The sequence below is a fragment of the Mobula hypostoma genome, chromosome 6, assembly GCF_963921235.1.
Source record: "Mobula hypostoma chromosome 6, sMobHyp1.1, whole genome shotgun sequence".
In the NCBI taxonomy this organism is placed as follows: Eukaryota; Metazoa; Chordata; class Chondrichthyes; order Myliobatiformes; family Myliobatidae; genus Mobula; species Mobula hypostoma.
Window position 1 is genome coordinate 151,321,090 of NC_086102.1, and position 21,054 is coordinate 151,342,143.

A 21,054-nucleotide genomic window follows, 5' to 3' on the forward strand; every position below is an offset into this window, starting at 1 on the left:
ACTCAATCCTTTATGGAATCAAGTTGTTCATGTTTCTATGTTGTAGCTGTACTCTGTGGCCAAGGTGTGAAATTTTATGGAATAATCAGCCATAGACCAATTCCCCAGCACAAGACATAGAGCTTTATCACAGACCCATGTCCTCTCTGCACTAAGAGAGACAGATGAATCCTTCTCATAAGAGTTCACTGGCCCTGGCAAGGGCTCTTCCAGTAAGGAACAAGATGATAGAGATTAGTCTACCTTACTGCATTCTGACAGGAATTTGGATTGGCTGTAGCTCAAAGGCCAAGGAGCATTGTACCAGGAATCCTTGGTATACCAGAAAAACACTCAGGAGCCGGTAGGTGCAGCAATCCCTCTTGGGTATCAACAGAGCCTCCAGCTTGACATACCCAGAACAGGCAGCCACTCCAGTCAAACTCAGATCCTACCTACCAGCGTCAGAGTGTTTCTGGAGCATAGTGAGGATCTCTTGAAACATGTATCATGTCTGTCTGCAGTTAATCCCTGGTGGGCCAATTCAATTTACAGACATTCATACTCTGCTGGGTTCATGATGGCTCAACCATACTGTAACAAGAGACCAATGGAACTCCTACAATTCAGCACTAGGAGCTCAGCACAAAGCCTTTAAGTACAGACTTTCCATGAAGGAATGTGCCAAGCAATAATTGGCAGTCTGGGTCTTAAAGGGACAGCTAACTATGCTCAGGGGAATTGGAGTGCTGAAAATTGGATGCCTGCCACTGTCCAGTCGGGTCCATGACAATTAGTTGATGTGATAAGTTGCATGTTTCAGCATAATCTGGATAAAGCATTTCTTCTTTTTACTTTTTTTCTCTCTATTTAGTTATGACTATACATGCTTAATGTCTTTAGTTTTGGGTTCCTTGACAGGTGGACCCGAAAACTGAAGACTAAGTAAGTTTTGGCACTATTAAATCTATTCCAGTAAACCATTCTATCATGTTAAAAATACCAGGCCATATTCAGCCTTCACTTTGAGAGAAAAGTACCCAGTCTACTCTGCCTTTCTTGAAAAGTACAGTATATCTTCTCAGTCTCTTCTTATCCATGTGAGTCTTTTCAATACTTTCTTCAATCTCTCTGTGCCATTTTTATAACATTACAACCAAAATTATGAAAATCCTCACCATTTTTTTTTGTGTCAGGTGTTGGTGCTTGAGAAATCCCACTCTGGTGCCTGGATGTGTTCAGGCTGCATCAACACTTCAAATTCCAGCTTATGTTTGGGCTCAGAGCAGAATCCCCAGACCAAACTATATGAAGGAGGTGCTGCCCTTTATCAGAGAGTTAATGGCTATGATCATCTGTTCTGCGTACTCTGACACAGCAGCTAAATACTGACAGATAGTTGTACCCATGAGTCTCTCAACAACAATACTAAGATCTATGAACTCAATTCCTACTTAATCATTTGGAAACTTGAAAATCTGTTTGCTTTTAAAAGTCAGCAATGGAGCAGCACACATTCCTATAAAAGTATTATTTTTTATTACTTAAAGGTTTAAAACATTAATCAATGTGAAGAAGTGGTTTTAACTGGATATCTTCAGAATAGGAAGGGTAGGACAATTAAAGGGAACAACAAATGGAAATTTGGTGTTATGCTTATCATTGAACCTTGAGCAGTTTATATCTGTTGTCAATTAGACTTTTAAAGATTCTGTAATTGCTTGGAGTAACAGATTAGCACTAAGAATCTACAATTTTGATTTTTCAATATATAACTTAAATAGCATTTTTCTAGTGCTTACAAACCTAATTTCCTGTTAGCTAAAGTCACAGAATGCTTTCTCTGAACATCTAGACAAGTTGCCAATTAATAAAAGTTGACAAAATTCACAATCAAGTTCAGCAGCAATAACTGTGAGTGGAGTAATATTTGATTAATAAAACATTTTTTTTCTAAAGGTTTCAGCTTTACTTCATGCTTTAAATTAACATCAGTCATGGGTTAAAGCAGCTTGCATGTGCATACATTATTCTAGAATAGCATAAGACACAGCACAAAATGTAAAAGTCCATCTGGTTTTATTCACTGAAAACACAAGCATTCAGCTATATATTTTTGATTAAAATTCTTTTATTTCTGTGGCCAAATCAGTCAGTGCTAGTCAACCAACAAGGCTGACAGCAATAACTAAATAAAACATTCTTCACCATGGTGATATTGATTAAATCCACTTGTTGTTAAGTATTCAAATGAATTATCTGCAAATCAAGGTCACCAAGCTCCTGCCTACCCTGCCTATTCTAAATGAACATCTGAACCATATGTATTAACCTTGCTTCACGCCCATACCTTGTGCCCAAACAATCACTTTGTGCTCCTTGAAAGGAATTTACACTGTGTGGATGTTGGCAATACAAGTACTCAAAGGGAAATGTTGTGCATCAAGAATTCGAACATCCCAACACATTAAAGTGTTCGGCTGCACAAATGAAGAAAATGTAGCTTTATATTTCAATTGTTGTCAGTGGTTTTTAACTAATGTTCCATAGTGGAACCACCATAGGGCTTGGGCACCGAAGTTCAGTGCTACAGCGTACTGAATTCAGGGCAATCCTAAATTTTCCTTGTGCCTTTTTGGAAGAAACTAACCAAAATAATGATACAACTGCTGCCACCAAGCACAGCTCACATTCTGACCAATCCACTGGGATTACCTCTATCTCTCCAATTATGTCTCCCAAAAACAGCAGTGAGTAAAACAGACAGAATATAATGGAGCATAACATAACATTGACCTTGAAATTCAGGAGCAGACATAGTGTTGTACTGATGGCCCACCAATTGAAATCTCAATAGTGCCCAAGCCTCAGAAATATGGGTCAGGCAGGGAGCAAGGCACAGAAGTATACAGGGGACCTTCTCAAAAGCTCAGGACCTGATAGGAGGTTATCAGAATGGATAGCAAACGGTGCCAAATGATGACCAGTAAGTGAGCACTAACTGAGGCTGGGAGTCAGGGTCAAGACTAAATAAGACTTTGGAAAAGAATGATAATCAGATAAAGAGCTAACGATCTTGAGTTGGGGTGGAGGTGGTGATCAGATGAGTGTGTGTGTGTGTGTGTGTGTGTGTGTGTGTGTGTGTGTGCGCACGCACACACAGTGGGATGGGGGAGGGTGTTAGGGTGGAAGGATTGTTGAAGCAAAATTGGGTGAAAAGCATGTCTGAGCTTGGGTCCTGGCGGGAGGAGGGTGCGTAATTGATGTCTGTGCCATATGTTAATTCTTTGAGAACAAAAGGACTGATGTCACAGAGGACCCAATCCAGCAAAAATTATTAAAATCAATTTGATGGTCATTCTCCTAGTCTACAATGCTTCAAAAAATGCATTTGCATGGAGAAAAATGTCATTTGTGCCATACCTGTGCCATGTGCACAAGTACAGGTACAAACTTCTCTGTTGAATTCAGAGTCGCACTAAAACGACACAGAATGCTTATCATCTTATTTCTCTCCAGACAAATTTTTAATCACACAATGTTGGAAAAAGTAGCATAACACAAAGGAATTTCTAGGTCAGTGCGTGCTCTTGGCATCTTTTTTCAGGACTTTTGTTTATTAGTTACAGCTTGTTGTTGGTATTAAAGAAAAGCTGTCTGACTGGATGAGTGAGTTGTGCTATGTGATGATATCTTCTGAAATAAATACAAGAGTTGGTAGCTTTGCTGCCTGGGGTGAAGATAAAATGTAAAGGTCAATTACTCCAAAATTCAAATACTAACTTAATGAGTTAATTCTTTCTTGCGTCCTTCTTGAATTTACAGTTTATCCTTGTGCTCTCTCTGGCCAAGGTCAAGTCTCCAAGTTCCCCAACCCAATTTCTTTTGAATACTTCTGTCCCTCTATCCCATCAGCTTTGAATCACCTGTTCTTCAATGAGATCTCTTCATATTTCTTTAAAGTCAATCTTCACTTACACTTGTATCCGCCTGGCTCTGTCTTGCAGAAAGATAATCCACGCTCTTGATCCTGAATTGAACCACTTGGGGTATGTAACATCCTGTACATTAAAAAAATACCTACCAAGATTGTGCATAGCTTTATCAGGAACATGGTGCTCCTGCAACAGTGATCTTATCATCAGTTAATTTTGTGTGCCGTGAACTACTGATGCCACATGCAGGGGCTGCCTGAGGTGGGCAGGCCGGGAAAAGCACAGTGGCCACTCAGCATTAAGATGAAGAGTTGGGCTGGCACAATGAGTGCAGATGTTGTTGGGAGTGGCTGCTCTCTGGTTGTGATAGAAGCTGCTGTTTGGCTGCATGGATCTCCCTAGCCCAGAGGTTGGTATGTGGTATCAAACTCATTGCTGGTAGAGAGTCATTGAGTTTGTTGCCACATGGAAGCCTCCATGCTCTGAGAGTTCTCCTGACACATAAAGAGTTGAGGAGACAAAAGTCGTCAATGGGAGAGTCCAGAGAATCATAGAGTGATACAGCATAGAAATAGGTTCATTTGTCAACATGTCCTTGGCAACCATCAAGTACCCATCTATACTAATCCCCTTCATCAACACTAGCTCTGTACCCTTCAGCGCTTCAGTGCTCAAGTTCAAGTTCCTGAGTAGTATGTCAACTTATAGCGGAAGTGCTTCCAGCCCCTGCTAATGCCCACACAGATTGTACCAGCCAGGGCGCTAATCCTGATCTCACATCTCAGCTCTGAGCAGCTGCGCCCTTACCCCAGACAGCCCAATACCAACCTGCTGGATGTCACCGGGCCTGTACTCAACAGAGTTCAGAAGGATGGAGGGGGCCGAACCTCATAGAAAACTACCAGATGCTGAAAGGATTGGATGGAATAGAGTACACGTAGAGAGGTTGTTCCCGTAAGCAGATAAACCTAGCATCCAAGAACACATTCTCAGAAAAAAAATGCGCTTTTAAAATTGAAATGAGCAGGAATTTCTTCAGTGGTGAATTCGCTGCCACAGAAGGAGTACGGGCCTAGTAATTGGGTGTATTTTAGGCAGGGATTGTTAGGTTTATGATTGGCAAGTGGGTTAAGAGAAAGTAGGTGAAAGGGATTCATTAAAAAAAAAATCAGCCATGATTGAATGGTAGAGCAGACTCAATGGCCTAATTCTGCTCCTATAACTTTTGGCCTTATAACCCTCACTGGCATCTTCTGAACATTGTCTTGGTAGCTCAGTCTGCATTGGACTATGCAGCAATGAAATCACCTTTTCTCGTCATGTTTGTGGGAGTACTGCTGAAAGACAAAGCCATCAATCACTCTGATTCCAAGGAAATCAGAGTGCAGCCGTGGGAGGACAGGGTTTGCACCAGCTTTCCAGCCTAGCAGTACCATCAATATACATTTCTATACATTTATTAGCTTAATGACCCTTTGGAGCACCGATTCCATTGACACTCTCATTTTGAGAATTCATCCAGACCATTAAGGGGGGTACTTTGTTCTCTTGTTTGAAGTCAGTGCATAATTCCTTTTCATCCTTTCTTCAAACATTGTTAATTCTAAACAATACTTCAGAGGACCGATGCACAAACGAGTGATCATAGGCCAAAAAATCTGCATTCTATTCTATTATATATTTCAGCTTTCCTAACCCCTGGGACTGTGGTCAGATAATTCCTTGAGACCTTAAGGGAACCCATGATGTGTGGACACATTCCTTGATTCATCATCTTGGGATTTCCCATTAATGCTATGCTAGTTCTGGTTACGGAAATCAGTAACTTGCACTTTCCAGCTTCAACATATTGCATACTGACTTAGAGACACAGAAATATCTTAGGAATGTAGTCACACTTCTGTTGCATGATATACCACATCCCATTAAAGTACAGCAATGTCTTACAAAAAACGTGACAGTAACCAGATAGCATTCCTTTCTTTGGTGAAATAAATGCAGAAAATGCTGGAAATACCCAACACGTCAGACAGCATCTGTGGAAAGTGAAACAAGGCTAATGTTTCATGTTTGAAACATTAACTCCCTTTTTTTTCCCCCAAAGGTGTTACTTGATTTATTGACTGTTTCCAGTATTTCTATTTTTATTTCAGATTTACATCATCAGTAGTATTTTTTAAATTTTTGATCTCTGTTAGTGGTGGCCTTCATTGAGGGATCTGTACTGCCCAAGTCACTCTATGCACCTGAGGGTCAGATAACACATCTGGGTTCTCAGATTTCCACCAACATTCCAAAGGTGCATGGTTTGGTTACTAGGTTAATTGGTCAGATGGATATAATTGGGTGGTGAGAGCCTGCAGTTGAAAAGGCTGTTACTGGCCTGTATTTTCAAGTAAATAAATAAATAAACATTTAATTCCAACTACAAGTGGATTTTCCACATTTATAAATCTTTTTTCAAATTACCCCAATCTTCCCCTGATATTTTGATATAGCTCTGAAATTTTATAATGAACTTGGCACATTATTCAAGATGACAGCAATGCTGAGTAATAAAAAGCATGGTACACACTCTCAAGGCTGCTGTGTCCTTCAGTTTGGTCATGGATAATCTTTGTTTAATTTCCTGTCAGTTCCTAATATTCTCTTGTTAGCTTCATGTTAAAAATTACCATTTTCAGTCTTAAATACAAGGAACCATGAGCATCAGATTGCCCTCTGGAGCAGCAATTCTCAACACATACAAACTTTTGTTTCTCAAGTATAACAGTTTATCATACTAATAACCTTTGTTGAAAGGGTCCATTACCATGGGATTATCAGTCATTTTACAACACAAGGTCTAAAATGCTCTGTTCTTTAACAAGCTCCAAAGAATCCCCCAAGATATTTCTATCAAGTCAAGTAAGTAAATTCCCTATTAACCCATTGTTAAGAATCTACTTCATAAAAAAAATTCATTCATTTGAAATTTTAATCATGTTCAGGGCTGATCCACAAATACTGGTCATATTTATGCACCTATACACTCAGTGGGCACTCTATTAGGTACACCTGTACACCTGCTCTAATCAACAGATCATCTGGCACAACTCAATGGATAAAAGCAGGCAGATATGATTAAGTGGTTCAGTTGTTCAGACTAAATATCATAATGGGGAAAGAAATGTCCTCTAAATGACTTTGACCATGGAATGATTGTTGGTGCCTGATGGATGACTTGTGTATCTCATAAACCACTGATCTGTGGGGATTTTCACATACAACAGCCTCTACAGTTTACAGAGAATGGTGCAAAAAACGATGAAATAACTAGTGAGTGGCAGTTCTGTGAGTGAAAATGCCTTGTTAATGAGAAGGGTCAGAGGAGGATGGCCAGACTGGTTCAAGCTGACAGGAAGGCAACAGTAACTCAAACAGCCATGCGTTACATCAGTAGTGGTCTGCAAAAGAGCATCCCTGAATGCACAACACATCGAACCTTGAAGTGGTTGGGCTACAGCAAAAAATCAAAACATACATTCAGTGGCCACTTTATTACACATCTCCTAATAAATATATCATCATTTTACCCTGTTATTCTGTGAACACAGTGCTAAATGACCTATTTATCGTTTCAGTGCAGTTCTGTTTATAAGACAAATATAATAGAAAAAATCTTTTTGTGTGGTAAGCAAATATGACAGTAAAAGAAAACATATAACACAAATTCAAGATTCAAGATTGTTTATTGTTATTCCTTAGTACATGACTGTAAAGGAGAATGAAATGATTGTTACTACAGATCCGATATAGAATTAAAAAACCAATACTCATAAGGAACACAATTAAAAAATGATATAGGTGGAAAAGAAAACTGATCAAGTTATAAACTGAAGTATATATCTAATTTCTTTTAAGTAAAATACTTGAAAAACTTAGTAAGTCAAACAACTTTTGTCGAAAGAGAAACATTCGATATTTCAGATTTGTGATCCTATGTCAAGGAGTATCATAGAGAAAGAAGTTAAGAGTAATGCTTAATCTACAGATAAAATTATGGATGAATTGTGTGAACTCTGGACACTTATCCATACCCTGGAGAAAATAAAGCAAAGAGTTATTAAGATAATGACAAGGAAAATGGTTTTTAGGTACAAGGAAACCAACTAGAAGGCTTTATAAGGTATTTCAAGATTAATTAAATACATTAGATAGAAACTATTGAACAGTAACTAAAAGATATAAATATTGAATAAGTAAAGTTTGGAAAAAGTGAATTTATATTTGAAAAAGAAACACTGAAAAGTATTTGTGGAATTAAAGTGACTTCAAGGCTGTAATCTTATTTTGTCATCAGTACAGCTTGCTCTAATAAGATGATTACTGTTTCATTTTGTGGCATCAATAATATATCAGAATGACAAATAGATCGGATTGTGTTATAAAACAGCATTGTCTAAAGGAAAGCCAAAACAAAAACTGCAGATATCGAGAATCTGAAATGAAAATATTTGTTGTTGATAAAATTGTTACATGTGAAGTATTATAGTGAAGTTGAGATATTTTTGTGAAAATAGATACTTAACAAATATGAATGGTCACAGATTAACACCAAAGGTTCTGGAAAAGCTGGAAATCCAGAGCCACACACACAAGATGAAGGAGACACTCAGTAAGTCAGGCAGGATCAATGGAAAAGAATAAACATACTGTAGATAGAGTATAAATATGACATCATTTCCATAGATGCTGCCTGGCCGACTGAGTTTCTGGAGCATTTTGTGTGTTGGTCATAAATAAGAAACTGAGGCAATACCAAATAATTTTACTATTCCGTGTGTCTGTATTTGTCCCTATGACAGTTGTTAGAGATCATTGTGTAGTTATGAAATTATGGATAACTAAAATAAGAACCTGACTTCAGTAAATAAAACCTGCACATTGTTTGAAAATTAAATTGTTTAACTTCCAATTGATACTTTGTGGCTAGTGAAACCGATTACTGGGTGTGGGACAGTCTCTGCCCCACTGAGGCTACATAGTGGAAGACAATAGATGGATAGATGCTGCCTGGCCTGCTGCGTTCACCAGCAACTTTGATGTGTGTTGCTTGAATTTCCAGCATCTGCAGAATTCCTGTTGTTTGGTGAGGATTGTGCTGGGTAGTCGGCAAGTGTCACCAGACTTTTGAGCCAACATAGAATGCCCACAAGTCACTAACCTTAACCTATATGTATTTGGAACAAGGGAGGAAACCCATACAGTAATGGGAAGAACATATAATCTCCTTACAAACAGCGGTGAGAATTGGACCCTGACCTTCCATCTGGTAGGGTAATCCTTATTGCCCAAATATAGACACTAGTATTCAATATTCAAGAATCAGCATATGTACCATTGTAAATATATAATTCTGTAAATTTGCCTGACTTTTCAAAATGTTGGAGTTAAATAGGTGATTATAATAATCAAAACTGTAGTAATCATTGATTGTGACCTTGTATTGAAGGATAAAACATAGTGTCAGGAGATCGAGATTCTCTAAGACACAAGAGGTACTGCAGACACTGGAAATCTAGAGCAATACACATAATGTACTGGAGGAGCTCAGCAGGCCAGGCAGCATCTATTGATGGAAATAAACAGTAGACTTTTCGGGCTGAGACCCTTTGGCAGGATACTTTTATATTTCCCAATTCTGCGTTGCTCAGTTTTAGCCAGTCACAATGTTATTTATACTTAAATAGCCAAGTGCCATTATGAGACAGTTCTCATTTAGAATTCACTCTTCTCTGTGTACTGATTCAATTACTGGACTACTTTCCTCAGATTTGCAGCCTGACCTGCCAAATGATTAATGCTACTGGACACATAAATTAATTTATCTTCAAAATCTGACAGCTTTGTATTAACAGATCATGAATGAAGAATAATTCAGTAGACTTGAAATTCACCAAGCTATCAATATGTGTATGGGAATGGGGTTTGTATGGATATAAATGATTGAGTCATTCATAATTTTTCCCACTATAGTGCAGTAATTTCTGGCATCTGTGGTTAGAAATGCATTTTACAGCGAAAGGGCTGTTGTCCTTTGGGAAATGATCAACTGTCAAATGGCTCTGTTTATGAAATCCTTTGGAGAATACTAAAAATTCTAAAGTTTATTCTTGGCAGTTCTCAGGTTTGTTCTTGGACGAAATCCCACAATGTTCTAAGACAGGAATGGAGCAATATCAAGGCACTAATCGCAAAGTAAATCTTTAATGATCGTGCCCATTTTGTAATTTCTATAAAGTTATTGTTCAACGAAAGATATTTGTCCTGTAACAATGCAACCAAACCAGAAAAATATCATTCCTCACTCCCGGTACACATTACTCACTATAGAATTAATACCTTTCTCTTCTATATAATTCAGGAATTCCTTTCAAATCATGGTGAAACATGGTTAGTGACATTAGATTTCCTGGATTTTATTGAGCAACACAGGGTAATGTTACGCCAGAGGTATAGCAAGAAAAAGTAAAATACAATAATTGCCACAACTGAGCACTTAGAAACCACTTTTCAAGAAGCAGTGGAATGAATCCAGTTTTGAACCAAAGTCCGTGCAATGAGACATCATTTGAAAGTTCAGAATGTCAAATGTCAATGCATTTTCTTGTAAAAATGGGCGACGGAATGGCACAGCAGTCAGATCTGTTTGCTGCACAGCTCCAGTGACCTGGATTTGATTCTAACCTTGAACCCAATCTGTGTACAGATTGCACATTCTTCCTGTGACCAAGTGGGCCTCTCTTGCAGCTTTTGAGTTTCCCACATGCAAAAGACATGCGGGATTAATTATCTGCTGTAAACTTCCCTGGTACAGGAGAGTTGGGGGGTGGGGTAGGCAGATGTTGAGCATGTGAAATGGAATATATTGGCTACATAGAAAGATTTGAGGAAGTGGGACTTACGAGAGCAGTCTGACTGATGGCATAGACTGGATGGGCCAAGGGCCTTCTATGTTGCAAGAAAATATATAAAATACATAAGAAGCATTCTTTTGGCAGCTCCTCAACTTCACAATAGCTTAAATATTTGTGTTTCCTTATGAAATGGTTGGAAAAGGGTTAGATATTTCAGTACAATAAAAGTAACAATTGTAGAATAAGAATTGAATTGTAAGGTCATGGTGGATAGGTGAGTAGCAAGTCAGCAATTCCTGAATGCCAACAGATTATATGCCTGTGGAAAATTAAATATACAGTACTGTGCAAAAATCTGAGGCATATATATAGATAACTAGGGTGCCTAAGATTTTTGCACTGTACTGTAGTAATTTTATGTATTACTCTGATCTGCTGCCACAAAAAAAATGAGAGCTGGAAGGCAGCATGGGGAGGGGAACCATGGTTGGGTAAAGGGGAAGGGAGAGGGGAAGGAGCGGGAAGCACTAGAGAGATATTCTGTAGTGATCAATAAAACAATTACTTGGACTCATATAACCTTGCCTATTGTCTCAAGGCAGGGTGTCTCTGCACCTGTGCCACCCCTGCCCAGCAGCTTTCTCTGCTACCTGTTCCACATTCCTCCTGTAGCGCTCCGCATTCAGCATTCCCAACATCCTTTAATCCTGCCAGATTTACAAACTCAATCACCGTTCTACGTTGACAAATACAGTACTGTGCAAAAGCTACATATAAGGGCCTGAGACTTTTGCCACAATACTATACCTGTTAACCAACATCCTGAGATTGTTGGCCATAAACAGAACATCGATTAGCTGAGATATTAGGGCACTTTTTTCGGCAATACATTCCTTTGCCTAACCCACTCCAGTCTCATCTGAAGATTCCGACCTCAGTTTTGTACTGACAATCTTGTACCAACTATTACAGTAAATGAGGGAACGGACAGAGCTTTACAGAGTATTCTAGAACTTTAGATAAACTCTAATTGTTAATGAGAGAAAATTAAAGAAGCTAACTTAAACTCAAATAAAAACTTTCTTAATTATAGGATATCCAAAAATGTTTTACAGACAATAAGGCATGTTTGAAGTATTGTCACAAATGCAAGTTAAAAAATGCCACAGCCAAGTTATGCAGAGCAAGGCCCTATAAAAAAAAGCAATGTAATTAAAAACTGTGTGATTATTTCAAAGATGTTATTTGTAGTATAAATACTAGTCAGGACATTAAACTGCTCCCCCTGTACCTTTTCTCTCTCCTCATGATCTAACCAGTTATTCCTACTTCCACACATGCTTCCCCCTACCCCCCATTCTGTGTCTTTACCCTTGTCCAGCCAGTCCATCTGCTCATCTTGGGCACACTCCTTCCACTGGTTCTCCTCCTCCCTCTGTTCCTATCTGTCTTCTCCACCTTCCTCTCCTATCAGGTTCCTCAGCTGCAGCCCTTTGTTGCCTCAGCTTCCATTGCTAATTCCACTTTTCCTTCCTACATCTGCCAATCAACCTTCCTCGCCTGATTCACCTGTCACATGCTGGCTCTTGCTCCACTGCTTCCCTTCACCTTTTCATACTTGATAACTTGCTTTATCGATGGAGGGCCGCCACCCAAAGCGTCGACTGTCCATTTCCCTCCACGGATGCTGCCGGACCCACTAAGTTCTTCCAGCATATTGCTTGTTGAATTACAACAATAGTCATGCTTTTTTTTTATATCTGTGACCCTATCTGAAAGACATCGTCTGTGACATTGCTGTACCTTATTGATAACTGAATTAAGTGATCATCTCTGAAGTGGCTTTGACCTCTTCCAGTTTGTATCTGAGAGTGCTGCCCAGTAAGTAACCAGTGAGTCATAAACAGCTCTGTACTTTAGAGTTTCATGGGAATGGACTAACAATAGCACATTCACAACCAGAAAGAAGAAAAAAAGAAATTGTGGCACATGCAGAGTTATTGTAGATCTTCAAATAAACTGTGTTAATCTAATTATTTATAACACATTTGGGAACAACATCAATATTAACATTACAGTACCTTAATTAGCTGTGGGTTTAGTGCCACTTTTAATGAACATATGCAAATGCAGAAACATTTTGCTGCATTGTGCAAATATTAAAGTTCTATGTCCACCTCATTGACACAATTTACCCCTTGCCCAGATCTCCCTGCTGACTGGCCCACCAATCATTCCCAGCTTCTTAACTGCATCTGCTTACCCAGAGAACCTATCTACCTACCACTTCTCCTTGGCATGCTTCTCAGTGGCAAGCCTTAGTTACGATAGTATAGTTGAATGTATCATGCACAATATAATTTTGCAGAAGCAGTCATCAAGAAATAGTTATTCGTTCTACCCATTTCATAAACCTTCCTAGGCACCAAATGTCTCAAGCTTTGTGTCCTTTTAATTTTGGTTCAGCTCTATTCACCAGCGTCAATATTCATTTTCCTATTACTTCAAAGCTTTATATAATATACAATCCCTCCCCTTTATATAATAAAGCAATTAACAGCCTCACATGGATATAAAAATGATACCACATCAGAATCTGAGGAAAAATTAACAGATTTTTAAAATGATGAACACAATTATATTACGTGCTTATTCCATTATATTTCATTATATTTTATAATGAGACTTTAATCAGTTTATAAGAAGAATGGAGTAAATTAGGGGAAACTATGTTAAAAACATTAGTACAGGTCTGGAACAAAAGTGGATGAAATAATAAAATCACTAGCCCAAATTTCCGCAAGTTTCTCCTGGTCTCACACCATAATTGAAGAGCTGGCCCTTTGTAGACCTTATGCTATTTATCTGGGGTTTCTGCCAATCTAATTCCAGACAATTTAAATTTAAATCAGTTTTCGCCACACTAATGTGTCTGATAATTAAATGGCTCTTTGATTTTGTTGACTGGTCTGATTGTTTACGTGCAGAAACATATCGCATTACAAGATGAAAGACAATCACCATGATTGAAATGCAACATGAATCAGCACCATTTAATTTTTGACAGTTGTTTTATATAATAAAAATGCACATTAAAAATCACCGAGAAGAGATGAAGTTCAATTGGCATAAATTGTAAGGGCAAACAGATATTGGAATGCTCAGGAATAAGGCATAATCAGAGTCTCTCCTCAAATATATGGGTGAGAGCAAAATTAGTGACTGAGAATTAGTTTTAACTCTGTTAAAAGACAAATTAATTTTAAACAATAAGTAAATTGCTTCAAAGGGCTAAGGCAGTGAGTAGGAGCAGAAGTGCAACTAGCACAGGCAACACTGGGCAATAACATTAACAAGTCTCCCTGGTGCAAATTGATTCAAGCACACCACTTCAAATCATTACACTGCTAAAATGGAAATACTATAATTTCCTGATTGTTAACTGTACAGACCAAAAGTGCAAGCACCTACACACTACTGCTGGACTTGGCACCATAAATTCTTTCTTTCTTTCTTTTTAAATCTTTTTATTGAATAAGTATACAAAAGGTAAGCCATATAGGCACTAATACACTGTTAGAATATAATAAAATTACAGGAGATATTAATACAGAAAAAAAATGATACAAACAATGTAATTTAAACATAAAATAATAGGGTAACATAATAGTATACTAATCTTTATATATATATATATATATATATATATCAAAAGAGAAAAGGAAAAAAAAACCCCCAAAAAAAACCCACCGTGCAACTAAACTAAAAGCAAAGCAAAGCAATGGGCTAACTTGGAAACAAGTAGAGTTAAAGAACTTAAAATCACGTCCTCAAACCCGACCTCCATTAAAAACAGTAAAAAAAAACAAGAAGGGTATATAAATATGGAGCAAAAAAGAGAAGGAAAAAAAATTACATTAAATGAAACTATTGAATAAAAGATCTCCTGGTCTGTTCAAATTTAAGTGAGGAATCATAAAGATTGCTTCTAATTTTTTCTCCAAATTCAAGCATAATATCGTCTGAGAAAACCAAAAAAAGGTAGTTGGAGCATTAAGCTCTTTCCAGTGTTGTAAGATACATCTTTTCGCCATTAAAGTAAGAAATGCAATCATTCTACGGGCTGAAGGAGAAAGATTACTGGAAATTTTAGGTAATCCAAAGATAGCAGTAATAGGGTGAGGAGAGATATTATATTCAATACCTTTGAGATAATATTAAAAATGTCTCTCCAAAAAGTTTCCAGAGTAGGACAAGACCAAAACATATGAGTTAAAGAGGCTATCTGCCCTGGACATTTATCACAAAAAGGATTAATATGAGAATGAAAATGAGCTAATTTATCTTTGGACATATGTGCTCTATGAACAACTTTTAATTGAATTAGGGAATGTTTCGCACAGATAGAGGAAGTATTGACTAATTGTAAAATCTGCCCCCAGTCATCCACAGAAATGATAGAACCCAATTCCTGTTCCCAATCTACCCTAATCTTATCAAATGGAGCTTTCCTAAGTTTCATAATAATATTATAAATCATAGCCGATGCACCTTTCTGACATGGATTAAGGTTAATTATAGTATCTAAAATATATGTAGGAGGAAGCATTGGAAAGGAAGAAAGTATAGTACTTAGGAAATTTCTAACCTGTAGATATCTAAAAAAATGTATTCTTGAAAAATTATATTTATTAGATAATTGTTCAAAAGACATAAGGGAACCATCTAAAAATAAATCCAAAAACCGTGAAATACCCTTAGTCTTCCAAATTTGAAAAGCACGGTCCGTGAAAGAGGGAGGAAAAAATGTTACCTAAAATAGGAATCGCTAGCCCAAATTGGTTAAGATCAAAAAATTTTCTGAATTGAAACCAAGTACGTAAGGTATATTTAACTATCAGGTTAGAGACCTGTTTGAGGCGTTTCAAATCAAAAGGAAGAGAGGAACCTAAAATAGAGCCAAGTGTATAGCCCTGAGCAGATTGTAATTCCAATGCTACCCATTTAGGAATGGATAGTATATCCTGGTCAAGTAACCAAAATTTCATATGTCGAATATTAATTGCCCAATAATAGAATCTAAAGTTAGGTAATGCTAAACCTCCATCTCTCTTAGCTTTCTGTAAATGTATTTTACCCAGTCTCGGGTTTTTATTTTGCCAAATAAATGAAGAAATTTTTGAGTCAACTTTATCAAAAAAAGATTTTGGAACAAAAATCGGTAATGCCTGAAATATATATAAAAATTTTGGCAGAAAAAACATCTTAACTGCATTAATACGACCAATCAAAGTTAAATATAATGGAAACCATTTAGATGAAAGTTGAATAATATGGTCAATTAAGGGTAAAAAATTAATCTTAAATAAATCTTTGTGTTTACAAGTAATTTTAATCCCAAGATATGAAAAATAATTATTAATCAATTTAAACGGAAAGTTATGATATAAGGGAAGTTGTTTATTAATCGGGAAAAGTTCACTCTTACTAAGATTTAATTTATAACCTGAAAAAAGACTAAATTGTGCTAATAAATCTAAAACAGCAGGGATGGATTTTTGAGGATTAGAAATATATAAAAGTAAGTCATCAGCATAGAGTGATATTTTATGGGACTTTAAGCCCCGAGTTATCCCAGTAATATTTGGAGATCCTCGAATGGCAATTGCAAGAGGTTCTAATGCAATATCAAATAATAAAGGACTAAGAGGACAGCCTTGTCGAGTACCTCGAAAAAGAGGGAAAAAAGGTGAGCTTAAAGAGTTAGTACGGACCGAGGCCATAGGAGAATGATATAACAGTTTGATCCAGGATATAAATTTCGAGCTAAAATTAAACATTTCAAGCACCTTAAATAAGTAAGGCCATTCTACTCTATCAAAAGCCTTCTCAGCATCTAAAGAGATAACACACTCAGGAACATTTTGTGAGGGAGTATAAACAATATTTAACAGTGTGCGAATGTTATAGAAAGAGTAACGACCTTTAATAAAACCCGTTTGGTCTTCCGAAATAATAAAAGGAAGTACTTTTTCTAATCTGTTTGCTAATAATTTAGAAAAAATTTTAGAATCAACATTTAATAAAGATATTGGTCTATAAGATGCACATTGAGCAGGATCTTTATCCTTCTTTAATATTAGAGAGATTGACGCTCTATTGAAGACCATAAATTCTGAAAAGCAAATTTCTATCCACTACATAGCATATAAAAGAAGCAAACCTTAATGGTTGAACAATTTCCCAGTGCCTATTTAAGTTGGCAAATAAGGAGTAGCTGCTTAAATGTAGTATACTGGGGAAGAAAAATATTCTGATAAGAAGGACTAAAACCACAAGTCACCAAAAGCTTTAGAGTAATTATGACCATCAACTTCTTATACGTAACATTAACACTGATTCTCTCTCCAGAAATGTAGCCTGACCTACTATGTATATCTAGCAATTTCTGTTCCTATTTGATATTTTTTGAAAATGCAAATATATGCAAATAACAAAGTAGCCAATAATCTGCTGTAATTTCTAGCTATGAAAATAACTTGAAGGGATTCCGTTGGCCTGAGCTATCATTAACGTTTACATGTAATGTTTTACTTTGTACACATAACTTCCTTCAAAAGCCAAAAAACATATTCATCAAATATTTTGACATATTAAAATTATGAGAATGTTTTCTAAAAATCTCCCTTATTAGCTTCATGGAAGAAAAATAATTTCATGTTCAGACATTATATTATGAATTTTTTTTACAAAGCAAAGGGAATACCAACCTTCCCTTAATTTTTACTTTATCTCCAAAATCATATCTGTTCTGGATTGTAATTTACCATATGATAACCATACAGCTCCTCTTTTTCCAAGCTCTATATGTCAACTCAAATACTCAAAAGACAATCCCAGTTTATTTTACAAAATGCAATGGCAGATGTTACAGGGGCAGCTGGGATCAAATTCAATGAGAACAAAAGATGCTATATTAAGACCAAAATCTTTCAGAAGTCAAAGAGGGAATTTTTCGATTATGGGATAGTTTGTCTGATGGTTGCAGTATTCTAAACAAATTATAGCTAAACTGGGTAGATCAGACTTAATAAAAGCTCAAAAAAAATATTCACTTCCTCTTCCTTCCTTTTGTCCAAGGTAAACAGCTTGGAACTTATGCCGCATCTTGATTTGAGTCAGCTGCAGTTTGTTTAGATTTGCTGTACTTACATGTGAGGACTAAGCTCATAGAAGTTTCTGTTGCGATATTCTTCTACTTTTGCTGGAGTGTAGATGGGCAAGGGTCTGTAAGGGTTTACAGATATAACTACACTTCCAATGTATGTCTGAAACAAGAAATTTTAAAAATACATATCAATATTAAATTGAATAATCAGTTGTTTCAAACTAATACTGTAAAATTCATGCTACTCATACATAAAATTTCATGTTCTAAAATAGGAAGCCATCACAGCTACAAAGCGTGCTGATTAGTTGGTACTGTAATTCATTTTCATTCTTACAATGGTTGCACAAGGTAGTCCAATGTAAAGTTGCCTCCAAGAATAGCCAGCTGAGTAATAATTTAACTTAATAATGGATGTTATGGATATTATGGATCATGTTATGGATATGTATCAGGGAATTGTAAATTTAACAACATTTGAAATAAACAAAAAAAAGAACTTAATTGTTGGCTATTAAGATTCCAACAAATAAGAATTATCTTTACTGCTACCTCCCACTTTTTTTAATGGAACCCAATATTACATAATGTTGAAGAAAGTCTTAGGTATCAAAAGTAACGTTGCTGATCCTAATGGTTCAGATTGCAATTTTCTTTTCAGGTTTACCTTCTATTTTCCTACATGAAAACCCCACCCCAGATCCCATAGCTTGTAGTCTCATAGCAGAAGGTATTTCTCAGTGCTTCACTCTTACAGATTTGTCCATGTTTACTCGGAGATCAGTGTCGAGCAGCTTTGTAATCAAAAGAGTTTTTGAATGTTTTAGGCCGCATATTACATCCAGGCAACCATTGTGTTACGTATAGCCATTCAAGTAATGGAAATTCAACCCTACAAAATTCACAAACCATGACCCAAAATTTTGAGACAAGGAATAAAATTCACTCTTACAGAATTTATGTGAAAAAGAAGTAAATAAAGAAACACAGATTTTTTTTCTCTAGGAGTGCATCCTCCCATAATTCAGTGGTCACCTATGATCTGGTATTTTTATCTATTCAACAGTGCAGTAGTAAACAGGGTTGGAAAAACACTTCCTTACAGTGAATGGAAAACTTTGTTCAGTTACTTATTTATTTTTTTGTTTGTTTCTTTGTTAATTTGATGAGATACAGAGCAGAACAGGCCCTTCTGGCCCTTTGAGCTACACCACCCAGCAATCCCCAACAACCCCAAATTAACTCAAACCTAACCACAGGACAATTTACAATGACCTATTAACCTACTTGGTACGGCTTTGGGCTGTGGGAGGAAACGGGAGCACTAGGGGAAAACCAATATTAAAACTGCAAGATTAATACCAAAACCGCAAGATTATTGACATGATGAACTTTCACAAGAAAGATCAAAGAAAAACAGCAAATGGCGAATTAGCATTTATGAATTATGTCTTCTCAATACACCCCATATCAAACATTTGTGGTTTGTAATTAAAATATGCACTTCATTTTCCTCTGGATATCACTGTCCATTGTGACGGACATCTTTTCCCACAAAATCCAATTGATGGAATTGCACTTCCATCTAATCCCACATTGCTCACATGCACAAGTATTCTTCTCAATCATAGATTCAAACAAGAAACATGAGTTTGCAGAACAATTGTTGGGTTCTAATGTTTTTAATCCAAGGTTCTTTTGGAAGTCAGGAAAGAGATACCAAACTTGTTGCTTCACAACCATCTTACTAAGTGAGAATAGAACAAAGAAAATCAAAAACGGACATCAACAGTTCAGCCCACAATGTTGTGCCAAACCAATTGAATTAGTTATCAACAGCTAACCAATCTTTTCTGCCCTCACAATGTCCATATCCCTCCATTTTCCTCAATTTCATGTGCATATCTAAACATCTCTTAAAAGTCCCTAATGTATCTGCATCTCCAACACACCAGGCAGTGCATTCCAGACACCCACCCCTCACATCTCCTTTAAAATTACCCCTTCTCACCTAAATGCATGCCCTCTGATATTAAACATTTCAACCCTGTTAAAAGATACTGTCTATCTACTCTATCCATGCCTCTCATAATCTTATAAACCTTTATCAGATCTCCCCTCAGCCTCCGCTGCTCCAAAGAAAACAACCTAAATTGGTCCAATCTTTCATTATAGTACACGGCCTGTAATTCAGGCAGCTTCCTGGTAAACCTCTCTGCACCCTCTCCAAAGCCTCAACATCCTTCCTATAATGGGGCAACCAAAACTGTATGCAATGCTCCAGGAGTGGCCTAACTAGAATTTTATAAAGCTGCAACATAACTTCCTGACTTCAACTCAATGCCTTGATTAATAAAGGCAAGCATACCATATGCTTTCTTAACCATCCTATTAATCTGCATAGCCACTTCCAAGGAGCTATGAACTTGGAATCCAAGATCCTCTGCTTATCAACACTGTTAAGGGTCTTGCCCTTAACAGTGTACTGCTTCTTTACATTTGATTTAACAAGATGCAACACGTTGCATTTGGCCAGGTTGAACTCCATCTGTCATTTCTCCGTTCATATCTGTAACTGATCTATATTCCATTGTAATCTTTGCCAGTCACCTACACTATCCACATAAATGATCTTCATATCATCTGAAAACTTACTAATCCACCCATCTACTGTACATTTTCATCCAGGTCATTTATATATATCATAAACAGCAGCGGTCCCAGTACAGATCCCTGTGGAATACCACTAATCACAGTCCTCCAGCTCGAACAAGTCCCTTCAACTACCACCCTCTGTCTTCTATGAGCAAGCCAGTTCTAAATCCAAATGGCCAATCCCATGCATCTTAATCTTCTGGATGAGCCTCCCAAGAGGAACCCTGTCAAACACCTTACTAAAATCCATGTAGACAACATCCACAGCTCTACCTTCATCGATCACCCTTGTCACCTCGTCGAAAAACTCAATCTTGTTAGTAAGACATGACCTATTCTGTACAAACTATGCTGGCTCTTCCTAGTCAGGCCATAGTTTTCCAAATGCTCATAAATCCTATCCCTAGGAATTCTCTCC

General features: G+C 37.1%; 1 protein-coding gene across 3 annotated transcripts in view; it reads right to left on the bottom strand.

The window, feature by feature from the left end:
- Positions 1 to 21,054, bottom strand: part of myo1b (myosin IB) — a 275,743-nt gene that overhangs the window by 210,032 nt on the left and 44,657 nt on the right. For all 3 annotated transcript variants that reach the window (XM_063051970.1, XM_063051968.1, XM_063051969.1), the window contains exon 3: positions 18,026 to 18,141. In XM_063051970.1, the coding sequence (XP_062908040.1) occupies positions 18,026 to 18,141 (116 nt within the window). The remainder of the gene's footprint in view (positions 1 to 18,025; positions 18,142 to 21,054) is intronic.